Source organism: Pterocles gutturalis, unplaced genomic scaffold (genome assembly GCF_000699245.1).
Source record: "Pterocles gutturalis isolate BGI_N339 unplaced genomic scaffold, ASM69924v1 scaffold22484, whole genome shotgun sequence".
Lineage (NCBI taxonomy): Eukaryota > Metazoa > Chordata > Aves > Pterocliformes > Pteroclidae > Pterocles > Pterocles gutturalis.
In genome coordinates, this window is record NW_010131289.1 from 12,024 (window position 1) to 24,062 (window position 12,039).

General features: G+C 38.0%; 1 protein-coding gene across 1 annotated transcript in view; it reads right to left on the reverse strand.

The window, feature by feature from the left end:
* The window catches only part of PARP8 (poly (ADP-ribose) polymerase family, member 8), a gene marked incomplete at both ends in the record, with an annotated part of 31,101 nt that overhangs the window by 1,835 nt on the left and 17,227 nt on the right, over positions 1–12,039 (reverse strand). Inside the window, 5 exons of the mRNA XM_010080575.1 lie at positions 765–1,329; positions 3,353–3,478; positions 5,169–5,235; positions 8,015–8,105; positions 9,002–9,062. Of these exons, the coding sequence (XP_010078877.1) occupies positions 765–1,329; positions 3,353–3,478; positions 5,169–5,235; positions 8,015–8,105; positions 9,002–9,062 (910 nt within the window). The remainder of the gene's footprint in view (positions 1–764; positions 1,330–3,352; positions 3,479–5,168; positions 5,236–8,014; positions 8,106–9,001; positions 9,063–12,039) is intronic.

Here is a 12,039-nt window from a genome sequence, read left to right on the forward strand (position 1 = left end):
TATGAAAGCCATCTTTTAAGAAGCAGAGGCAGAAGAATTACTTTTGAGAGCTCTTTCTTAAATTTAAGAACATGTGCTACCTTTTGTTTTCCCAATTGTCTCTGGGGAAAGAAAGGGTGTCAGTGTGGGCTTAACTGCTTCCCCGACCTCTGGCTGCCACAAGCATATTTGAAGGTTAAACCTTTCACAAAGCACAAATGTGCAAGAGGTGAGCTGGATCATGACCGCATTGCTTCCAGTAGGATGACGATCACAGATGCAAAGACCAGAGGGAGAGGTGACTTGGCACCCAACAAAGCCAATGGACAGTTGCTTCCCCCACAAAGCAAACGGGGAAATGAGAAAAGACCTGTGCGACCAAGCCAATTTTGCAGTAAAGAAGCTCACACTTTCCCTTCTTCCTGCTGCAAGAAAGGAGGCAGGCAAGGGAGTGGATGCTTGAACTTTTCTCATGGCCAGCAGCCGTACACTGAGCTGTATTCAATGTCACATAAAATCACTGCCTTGACCTAGGCAAATTCTGCTTTTATAGCTTAAATATATATATGCAGGCACAGTTGTTTAAATTGTCCTTTAAAAGCTGACTCCATTGCACATGTCTTCCAATATATTCAATATATCCAACATATTCACTAATGTTATTAATTAATGTTATTTAATTAATGTTATTAATTAAAGTATTAATGCCTTTGCATAATAAGCATAATGACAAATTTGGAAAATAACAGGAGGAAAATGAGCACAATAGAAAAAATATTACTCACAGCAGCTTGCGAAGGTGATGATGAAGACGGTGTTAAGATACCAATAAGCCCTGAGGTAAGAGAGAGCCTCCTGCTCTCTGCTGTGGTGGACTCCTTGAAAGCCTCCATTTTGGATGACTTAGGGGCATTGGAGTAAGTCTTGCTGAGTAACTTGGGATTCTTCAATCCATCTAATTCTTCCATTCTAAGATTACTGGAGTAGGACCTGCTTAATAGCTTGTGGGGCTTCAAGGTGCTGTTGTGCTCACATCGAGGATCCCCAGAACACGATCTACTCAACAGCTTATGGGGCTTTAAAGTGATGCACTCCTCCTGTTTGACAGCTGCAGAGCAAGAACGGTTCAACAGTTTGTGCGATTTGACAGCCATTGTCTGTTCAGCCCTAGGGTCACTTGACAATGAGCGGCCAAAGCTTCTGTGAGATTTTGTGGCACACATATCTTCTGCCTTCACTGTGCTAGAGCAAGTCCTTCTCAGTAGTTTGTGAGTTTTGGAGATACCATACTGTTCTGACTTCAGTTTTGATTTATTTTTACCACAGCCAGGTGGAGGATAACTTGGCGACCTTAAAAATAAAGGAGAAGAACAAGTTGGAGAATACTCAAAATTTTGTGCAGATCAATCAAGGCAACACATATGTAAAAATTTTTAAGTGTCACCTGTCTTTACGTATTTCACTGGTGATAAATGAAACTCAACTTTAAAAAAATTACCACTTGTATGTAGGACTAATTTTCCAATACCAAATAGACATCTTACTCCTACTTACACACAAGACCATCGATCAAAAAGATAACTAACTACTGAAGTAGAAGTTTGAGCTATATCCTTACCGTTCTTTGTAAAGGTCTCTATGTCACTAAACAAACCATTTATTCAGGAAATTATCTTTGCAATGAAAAACACGTATTTCACATGAGATTATAACACATTTTCCTTATCAAAATCTGTCTTTCCTATGTAATCATCATGCCATGATCCATTAGAGTTACTGTCTTCTGGACACAGCATAACAAATTCTATGTCCAGATCCAATGGAAGATATAATGAGCAATGAAACACACAAGCAGTAAATCTAATTTAATTCATCTGAAATTAACATTATTTTTTAAAAACCTCATAATAATTTGGGTGCTTTGTTGAAGACAATTGGATGCTTTTCTTTCCTGTTTCAGACAAATTCTAGCTCAAGGTTCACATTTGCCTGTCCTTGCACAGCAAAAACATGTAACAGGTATGCTGAGTCATTTTGCTACGTTTCATAAGCAACCCCAATCTTTGGAGTATTTTTTGGGCTTGGATTGAATAGAAAAGAAGTGAAACTCCAAGGGGAGAGTTTGGCAGGTTTCCCCACCCTGTTAGCAAGTGGTGGCAGTGGAAGATGCATGTGGAAGTTGCTGACTCACTGTTGCAGTTGTCTCACTACCACTCTTGGGCGGACAGGAGGTAGGAATGGTGCTCTAGGGAGAGAGGGGGTCCATACATTTGGGCTGAGCCATCTTTGGACAGGCACTGCAGCAGCAGACAAATCCAGAGAAAGACTGGGCTAGCTTTTATATGCCCTTTCTGAATAAAACCAAACCCTAAGCTACTGGCTGCACCAGGCAATGGTGCGTGGCATGACAGGGAACGGGTAAGCTTACTACTTAAAACATCACCTTCCTCTTCTACCTTTGAAAAGACTCCCTTCCTTCCTTCTTCAATGTGAGTGATCACTGTACTCCCGCTCTTTTTTTATACAGGGAATTTAGAATGGCAAAATTCATCAAAAAGAAGGAATGTTCAAAGAAGCACTCAATTCCAAGTCACAGAAGGGGTGACCTGTCAACCCCTTCATGAGCAGGAAAACATGCTAGAGTAAATAGTCACGTTCCTGAAAGAGGTAAAATCAGAGCGCAATTTTACATACACTTAAGAGTATAAGTAACTGGCAGAAGTTGTAATGAATTCAAATAAACTATTCACGAAATACTTCTTATGTTTTTAATGCCTTTGTTCTTTGAAATTCTGTGCCTGCATTTCCAAAGCAGTGAACATTAATGTGCTCCAACATTGGAGAGGTGTGGGTGCTCAGCAGCTCTAAAGCAGCTCTAAAAATCAGTCTTTCATTAATGACCAATCTAGTTTTAAAAAATTAAAAACACACACAGCTATGGAAAGAAGAGGTAAGCAACTACAATATTTTTTAAATTTATATTACATATAAATTATATATGTTATATATTACTTTTATATATATTACTTCTATTTACATTCTTGCTATTCAAGTAACAGTCAAATGCTACCAAGCTAATAAAGATACAAGCACAACAAGTTAAATAACCTAAAATTAATTATTTCCAATCCTAGATGACACTTGGTTGTTTCAGAGAGCAGGGCACTGAAATGATCTGCCTTCAAACAGCCTTAGAAGTTGCAGTAGTACCTAGTTCACTTTTGACGTCACGCAAAGCAAGGACTGGAAACACATGAGGTAAGATATAAATAGAGCACTTCTCTGTGGAGAAAAGTCAACATTTCACCTTGTGAAGTCTGCTATGGATTTTGAACAGGATATGGTGGTAACAGCTCATTTTCCTTGCTATTACCTGCGCAATGTAGAAAAGATGTGCAGAGGGGATTTCACCTTTTTGTCAGACACCTTCTTGTTGTGCGTACAATTAGATTTCTCTTTGCTGTTCTTCCACTGTTGTGTAACAAATGTCTGCATGATTCTGCAAATTAAGAAAGAAAATTTTCTTATCCTAGCCAAGACATACTCCCTTTAATATTAGGGTCTCTCTGCTCACCTCATAGGCAACATGATACAATGTCCTCACTCTACAGGCAGAGTTGTTCTGTCACATATGTGGACTGATGACTGGGTGCCTCAGCTCCTCAAAAATGCTTTTTTTTTCCAACATAAAACTAATTTACATGGAACTCTTACTGAGAATACAGTCTGTGTAAACAATCACTGCAAGACTTATAGAGGTACACCTCTCATGGAGATCTAGAGACAAACTGATTCAAAGGCAACCCATCCAACTATAGGCATCTGTCTCTCCAGTGGCTGCAGAGGTAGGCTACAGCATCCACACTGCTCAAGTAGGAGCATATGCTCCTAAGGTACAAACATGAACATAGGGACGTCGAATATTACACTACCCAAAGAGGGTTTACAGAGAAGACAGAGTCACACACTTCCCAGAGTCGGACCAAAAGTTGTAGTAAGCAAAGCTAAAAAACATAAAGGCTATAAAAACAAGACATCCACAAGAAGAGTGGTTAAGTACAACAGGTTGCTCACAAAGGCCGAAGATTTCACAGCCCAGCTGCCTTAGACTCGGAGTGAACTAACCTAACTCTGAAGTTAGTGTTACTTGGAGCAGAGAGTTGCACAAAGTGACCTCCAGATGTTCCTTTCAAGCCAAACTACTCTGTGACTCATCTAGCTGTGGGGGTCCTTGTGTGATGAAGTCGAAGTGGAAGTTGGTATGGACTTTATCGAAAATTCAGGGAATCTTCAAAGATTAATACCCTGTTGCCACAGCAATGAGGGGCTGTGGGGTTCATGTGTTTTCTGCTCAACCATGAATTAATTATGCAGCAATGTCCTTGAAAATGTCTTATGGGAACCTTTAGTAATTACCAGGTGCACAAATCAGAGACAGTGTAAGTATCAAAACATTTTAAGAGACTTTTCATGTCTGGGGAGTGTTTAATTTTTTTTCTTAAAAGGTATGCACAGTAGAGATTTTAACAACATTGCTTCATTTTTAGGATTATGAAAACATTGCACTGAAACACCAAACAGCAAAATATTTTTTTTCTTATGGGATTCTTAATGTTGTAATGGTCAGATATTAAAGCCTATACTCTTGTCATTTTGTTACACATACACAAGCATATGTGAACAGATGACTCAGCAAAATTTTATTAAATGGAATTGTACCATAAACATATGAAACTGCTATTTTTTTTCAACTACTCTTCCCTCTTGTCCCTAAAACATGGTTGGCCTAATTACTGTGGTACATCCTAGAAGCCACCATGAAAGCATAGTCCCCCTCACAGTATGCATGATGTTCAAAAAGATTTCTGCTCCAGAGGCTTCACCATCTAAGCAGAAACATGAAATTGAACACTCATAGCTACAGTCTTTTGAACTTTTGTAGCTTACTTCCTAAATGACAGCAAAGTGACAGAAAACCCCGGCAGACAGCACGAATCAGGTTCTCCTCAACAAGTGTCAAAACTTAAAAAAGGCAAATCGTGTTTTTTTTATTTCAAGAAGAACAAGTTCAAAACACTTTAATCCAACCAACCTGACAAACTGAATTTTATCCTACTTGACATGGTCCAGGAATCAAAAAGAGTGCAATATTTGCCTAAAAAGAGCAGTTTACACTTTCCTAGACTTACTTTTTCAGCTGATGTCCCAGCCCAAATCTTTCCTTAGTAGAGATCTGAAATACATCCACAGTTGGCACTACGGAAAAAGGAGATATTGTTGACGAACTTAGAGCAATAACTGAGAATTCATGACCATATAAGTCATATTTAAGGACCCTGTTCTGTCTGGATCTTTACTATAGACAATGCCAGCAATGCTGAAAGTGAACATGCCACCTAAGCCTATTAAGAAATTAATGGTCCTTTTTGGAATATCAGCCAATATAATTTGTATTTTTACTAATTAGTATTTTAGAAATTGAATTTTCCCAAATGTATCCCTTCACACTAATTTTAATTACAATATTATGCAAGTACTAGAGAGCAGTACCATATTAAACGTATCTGGACTGGTAACTCATCTCGCCTAATCTCTTCGAGTTTTTTCCAAGTAAGTAGTGTTTATACACCACAGTATCTCTGACTATGAAGAAAACCCAGAGAGGAATAAACTGAATTAATTAGTATCTAGGTTTTCCTTCTGAGGGCATTTTAATGCAAGATTCATAATCGTCATCCAAGTGCCTGATGTATGAAATCAAGTGGCCAAGGATTACCCTGAATTTTCCTCAAGACCTGTCCTAACACTGGTATACCCATACTCATGTGTCAGAAAATTGAAAGTGTACAGGGTGAAGGCTGGAAATTAGCTCCTGGTATTACTAAAAACTTTTAATAACATTTACTAGATAGAAGTAGCAGATGGAATCCAGCACTTGTTGAGAGAGCCTCAGGTTCTCAAGGCAGGACAACAGCCAACATGTATTACAAGAACGAACACACTTTATACCTTGTATTACATAATATGGTAATGACTACAGTAACACAAAAAGGGAATGAAAACAAAAAATCTGGGTTGGTTCAAATTTTATTAGTAAAACTAAATCAGCACTTTGAAATTTATATTATTTTGATCACTCAGAAAGCCATATTTTATTTAGAATGTTGAAATGTTGAAAAATACAATATACCTAACCTGTCCATCCAATTTCTCTTAGTTCAAAGCCCTGTAGATACCCTTTCTCTAATGTTATTACTTAAATATAATCTCACCTTTTAAAGACAAACTGATGATTTTTTCAAAAAGGATGAATGACTTCATTAGGAGTAACAATCAATGTCTTTAGATTGTCAAATTTAGGACACGTAGTAGAAGGGTCATACCTAGACAAGCAATCTTAAAATCTGACATCTAGACTGTAACAGTTGGCTAAGCTCTACAGCCAGAGCAAACAGCGCAATACCTCCAATGCTGATTCATAGTTAGATCTAAGACAGATTTCTAAGGCATGTGGGAGAAACTGTCCACAAGCACAATGAGACAAGCTATTAATTCGATAAATGACTATCTAAAATCAGGATATTACACAGCTAAAAGGTGGTACTAATACCCCTCATTGTGCTTTGGAGTATACCGCATTTCTGTTTCTTTTATCAACCAACATAAAGTACTATAGGAAAAAAAGATGTAGCATAAAGTTATGCCCCAGTAGTCTCAAAAAAACATATTTAAGGGGGAAGAGGAATTCACAGAGAAAGGGCCTTGCTAACATAAAAGACTGTGGATCTCATAGCTCTTTTCTGGTAAATAATGAGACACGGCTGCAACTGATGTTGAGCTCATCAAACCAGTATCATTGAAGCAGTCGCCTCTGGCCCTGATCTTGCCGTTCTTGGTACCGAGGCACTCCCACAGCCAGTCAGCTGCAGGACTGGGAATTCAGCTTCTCATTTTAACCTTGTCAACGGGGCAGAAGATATCGTGTTGTTACTTCTAATTTTGCTACATTACTTCTTACTGCATGCTGCTCTTCATGCTTCACCTTCTCTTATTTGCTGCACTTTTTTAAACTACATTTTGATAAAATATTCTGAATACTAACACTTCTACCTCCTATGGCAAATACATATTTTAAGATCTGCATATTTACAAAAAAGATTGAAGCAATAAAATACAGACAAAAAAGACCAAAGTCAAGCAAAAAAAAAAAAAATTGATGTAATGAAATGCTTATTTGAATGAACAGTTAGCATAGGCAGGCAACATATCCTCTAAAAATAGCTTGGTGGGACAGATTTTGCTAAACATATTATGCCTGGAAATATCTATTAATTTTCCAGAGGCAGAATTCTCCCACAGATTCAAGACTGAACTGACAGCTTGTACTGGAAGCCTCCAAAGCCAGGCAAGTTATGATCCAAACTGCAACTCAGTTCTGACTTCCCACTGTAAAAATATATCTGAAGTTGACTTTTGCATATGAATGTTTCCAATTCAAAACCAGTTGACCATTCAGGATTTTGACCAGCTTTACTCTCTTAAACCTCTCACTCAAATCTCAAGATTCCCAGAGTTCACACAGTCACAGAGAAAGGATAATTATCATGGCCTGATTCTTCAAAGGTGCATGAAAAAGGGCATATTAATGTGCTGCGCAGCCCTGTGTATATATGAGTGATATCTGATCTGTGCAGATGATGCCTGATTTCCAAAATCAGGAAATCACATAGAAGAAACTGTAGATCTCTATTCCTTAACCCTAGGTCCTAGGGGAAGGAGTTGCATTTCAAATTAGATCAGGAAAACAAGTTCCAAAAATCAGCCTATGGAAGTTTAAATTAGATGCCCATGTTATTGTCGAGGGCCTGGCCATGCAAATGTATGTAAGCATAATTTCAAACCAGCAGCACTGCTCTCAGCAGATCTAAGCACAAGCAGGGTCAAAGATTTGGCAGTGAATGAGTATCTATCGCCCAGTATATGGCTCAGACCAAGACACCACATAAGGTACATGAAGAATACACAGGTGACTAACCTGGACCATTTAAGTACTGTGTAAGTGAACAGTGCAATCGCACTATTATAGGCTCTGTGCGAATAACATCCCAAGCCACAGCAATCTCTTCCTAGATCAAGATAAAAAGAAAACAACAGACACCATTAGTCATCATAAGGAACTGTTGCATTTTGTAAGTCTATCTTAGGGTTGTTATAAACACCATCTGTCCACTTACCCAGTTGTGGAATATCTACTTCAACTTTAAACCTGAGACTTAGGATAAACTATTGCCCGCTGATGTCCCTAGGAGCAGTGTTAGACTGCTTCCAGTTGTTGAGTACAGCTGGAACTGAGCACAGGTTTATACACAACACTGCATCTACAATGCAGGCAGACACATTCCCATCTATCAAGAGATACTGCTTCAAAGCTGAGAAACAAAGGAGCAAAAAAAGATGGAAAGTAAACTCATCCCATGACATAGTGCAAAGGAAACTTCTGCTCCTTAAGACGGATTAAAATAATGCAAGGTATGATCAGACTTTCTTAAATTTTAGAAAAGCCCAAGAACAACTATCTGATATGCTATACTGACCTGAGACTATTACATATATTCTCATTATCCTCCGTCTGGAGAACAGAAGTTAGTGCACACATGGCATGAGGAAGTGTGGAGTTAATGACAGCATAACTGTTACAGAAACCTAACCTAATTAATGTCTAGAATAGCAAAAAAAAGACATGTATTTCACTTACATAATTTAAAACATTTACCATTTACAAAGCATGTTAGAAAGGAAATACATATGCAGTAAATAAAACCCTAAAAAAGCATTTTAACAATGTGATCATAAAAGGAAAAGTAAACCTTTCCACTGAGTAGCAACCTATAATGGGACAGTCACTTGTGAAGGTCAAGTCTACAAAAAGGCCAGCCTCAGTGGTTGTCTAGAGAGTCTGATGTGTAGCAGAATTAAATGGGTATTAATGTTCATTATGTAATTCTGTGATTAGATTACTTACATCAAGGAAGCTAACATCAATATGCAGATCAATATCTACATCATCAATGGCTCCATATTCCCTAAAAGGAAAGAATTACATTACATTAGAGCTCTTTAAGATACTCTCAATCCAGGAGTTCTTATAACAGTGAAGATTTTATAAAGGATAATCTTGTCTGTAAAATCAGAACAGTTATAAAATACACATTTACATAGATTGGATCAATATTCCCAGTGGGTGACTGTCTGCTGCACTGAAACTTTCTTTCAGAGGATCTAGCTTAAACAGGCTAAATCTTTTCTTACACTAATTCCCCCAAATTCTCTCTCCATTACAGCTATGTATTTTTGTCTCACACATTGCACAAATAAATCAAGAAAACAATAATGGTCACATGCTGCTCTTATTTATGGCAAAAGAAAACCTCAGTTAATTTTCAAAAGTATAACAGGTTAACAGCCAGTAATGTAAGGAAAGGCTTGAGATAAATCATTGAAGACAAATACAACATAGCCTAGAGGGTGGCTTATTATACCTGTGGGATTGCCTCATACATCCACGCATTTGTTTGTCAAAACATAAAAATTGCCCTGTAATGCACTCAAGACAATAGCTGCCTTATTTTATCTGTTATGTGTAATACTGCTGGAATCCCAGGGTTCAGATTTAACTTACACTCATAGGTGTTTCATTGACATCTGAAATCTTACATTTAAATTGTGACTCTTCTGCCTCTTATTTTCTGACTCATTATGATTCCCTTCCCCAACACGTTTGTAAATGTGCAATTGTACATGATTGTAAAAGTGCAATCACTCAATTTTCCACAGGTTAACTACTAGGTTGTTTTCTTTACGCTGTATTCATATCTTTGTTCTCACAGTGACTTCCACTCTTTTTATTAAAGTAGACTAAGACAGTTCACAGTAGCAATTGTGCATAAGTTGCTACAGTAATTTTTAAATACAAAAATATTGTTGTGAATATAACTGTCTCCTACCAAAGTGGCCTCTCAGTCCATGGCGGTACCTAGCTTGCACCGGAAGTACCTTGACCTCTTGTGAAGCTTGGTGGAGAGAATCCCTTCCACCAAACCTTAGTATCCCAATGGCTCCCCTCTGGTAAGGGCAAACCCAAAGTCCCTCTCTAGATCAGACTCGTCCACACATGGCACACATGGCAGGTAAACAGCTGGACAGGCCTGTGTTACCTGGAGGCTTTCCAGCCGGACAGCTGCTCTGAAATCTGCTCACCCAGAGCTACATGCACAGGCACTCACCGACCTCCTACAGCTACCTGGCTTTGAAACAGTGAAATTCTCCACCTACTGAATGGCTTCACCACTATCCTACACAACAGTGGCCTCAGACTTTTTTGGTTATTTTCCAGAAGATCCAAAGAACAGATTGTTATGAACTCTTAAGTAATATTTATGAATGTAGAGTGGTGTTACTCACATGACTGAGATTCAAAAGGCTGTGAACAAGCACAATTTTATAAATTAAACAGAAACATGGTTGCACTAACGAAACACAGGAACATCAGCAGAAGAAGGGTTAAGATCAAAATAGGTTATAACTGTGGAATTTCCATGTTCATTGAAATACCTCTGCCCCTGTCCATTACCATCCTAGAAAACGGATTATAGACACATAGTGCTGACTCTGGTTTTAATTTCCCAAGCTGCAACAAAGGAAAAAATCACGTTTTCTTCCAGCACCTGCAGCTTATGATGTGCTGCCTACAATGGCTCCGTGAACACATCTTGATTTTGAAGGTCCCAAAGGTCCTTTGTCCAGCAAGGTAAAGAGATATTGAAGAGTTTGGATCAGCAGTTCCAGAGGTCTTTCTCACATCTTCACTGGCCAGACTTCAAAGGGCAGTGGTGACATGGATGCAGGTATAGGAATTTCACTTTTATAGGTACAGTTGACTCTCTGCCAGCAGGAGACTACTGGAAGAGGGTCAACTGTCTACTGAATATGCATCTTAGTGGGTGTCACGGTCAGACAGACTTCTCTCTCCACAGAGAAGTGAATTTGCAGGAGAGGGATGAAATTGAATGTTTAACGCTGTGTTTGTCATTTCCAAGAATTTCTAAGTATTTTCAACTGTAACAGAGTGAAAGAAGCTTTAAAAGTTTTCCACATGCCAAAAGCAGCCACAGATGCCAATTTCTACTATAGTGAGTTCAAGGAGATCACAATGCTTCCAATGAAACAGTTGATTTAATAAATTAGATGCATTCAAGTTTTTGAAAGGTTACATATAATGTTTCAGTTTTAGGAGCTTGAGGGTGCCTATTATCGAGGTTTCCTCAATTTCATAGTTATCAGTTTGACGACTAAACATTTATCTCATTCATTTCCTAAACCCATATACAACTACTATTCAGTTTTCAATTCCCCAGGTCCTTGAAATGTAATGAAATTTACACTTAATTTGAAAAGGTATAGTACATCACAGTTGTAGACATGCTCTCTCTTCTTAGACAAGAATAACAGAGCCTATCGTTTAGAGGTTAATGGGAATTGTCACTTGCAATATACATATGCCTAAGGTTATTATCTTTTCTGTATATTATTACTTGATTGGTATGACAACTTCGATAATTTTCTTTGTAAAAGATCTGACAGGTCTGTTACATCTTGCCTACCTGTTATTTTTATGAAATTATTGGGATTACATAGGTGGAAAATGAAGTTATAGAAGACCTGAAGCGCATTAAAAATATCATACAGTAATGACCTATGGCAGAGTCATGCACACTTATATATGCCCAACATAATTTTTGTGTAATTACTCTTTCCAATCCACCTCAAACTGAAGTTTCACCACTTCCCTGTGTAGGATACTTTAGATTCCCACAATGAGAAAGCGTTCCTAAAACTTAATCAAATTCTTGTTTGTTGCTAACACAGATAGTTTCTTATTGTCTCTCTCATGACAACAACTGAGAACATTTGATCACTCCTCCTATCTAGAAATGGTTTTTTTGAAGAAGAACTGTTATTTAGTCTCTTTTTTCCAAACTAGACAAAACAAATTCCTTCATT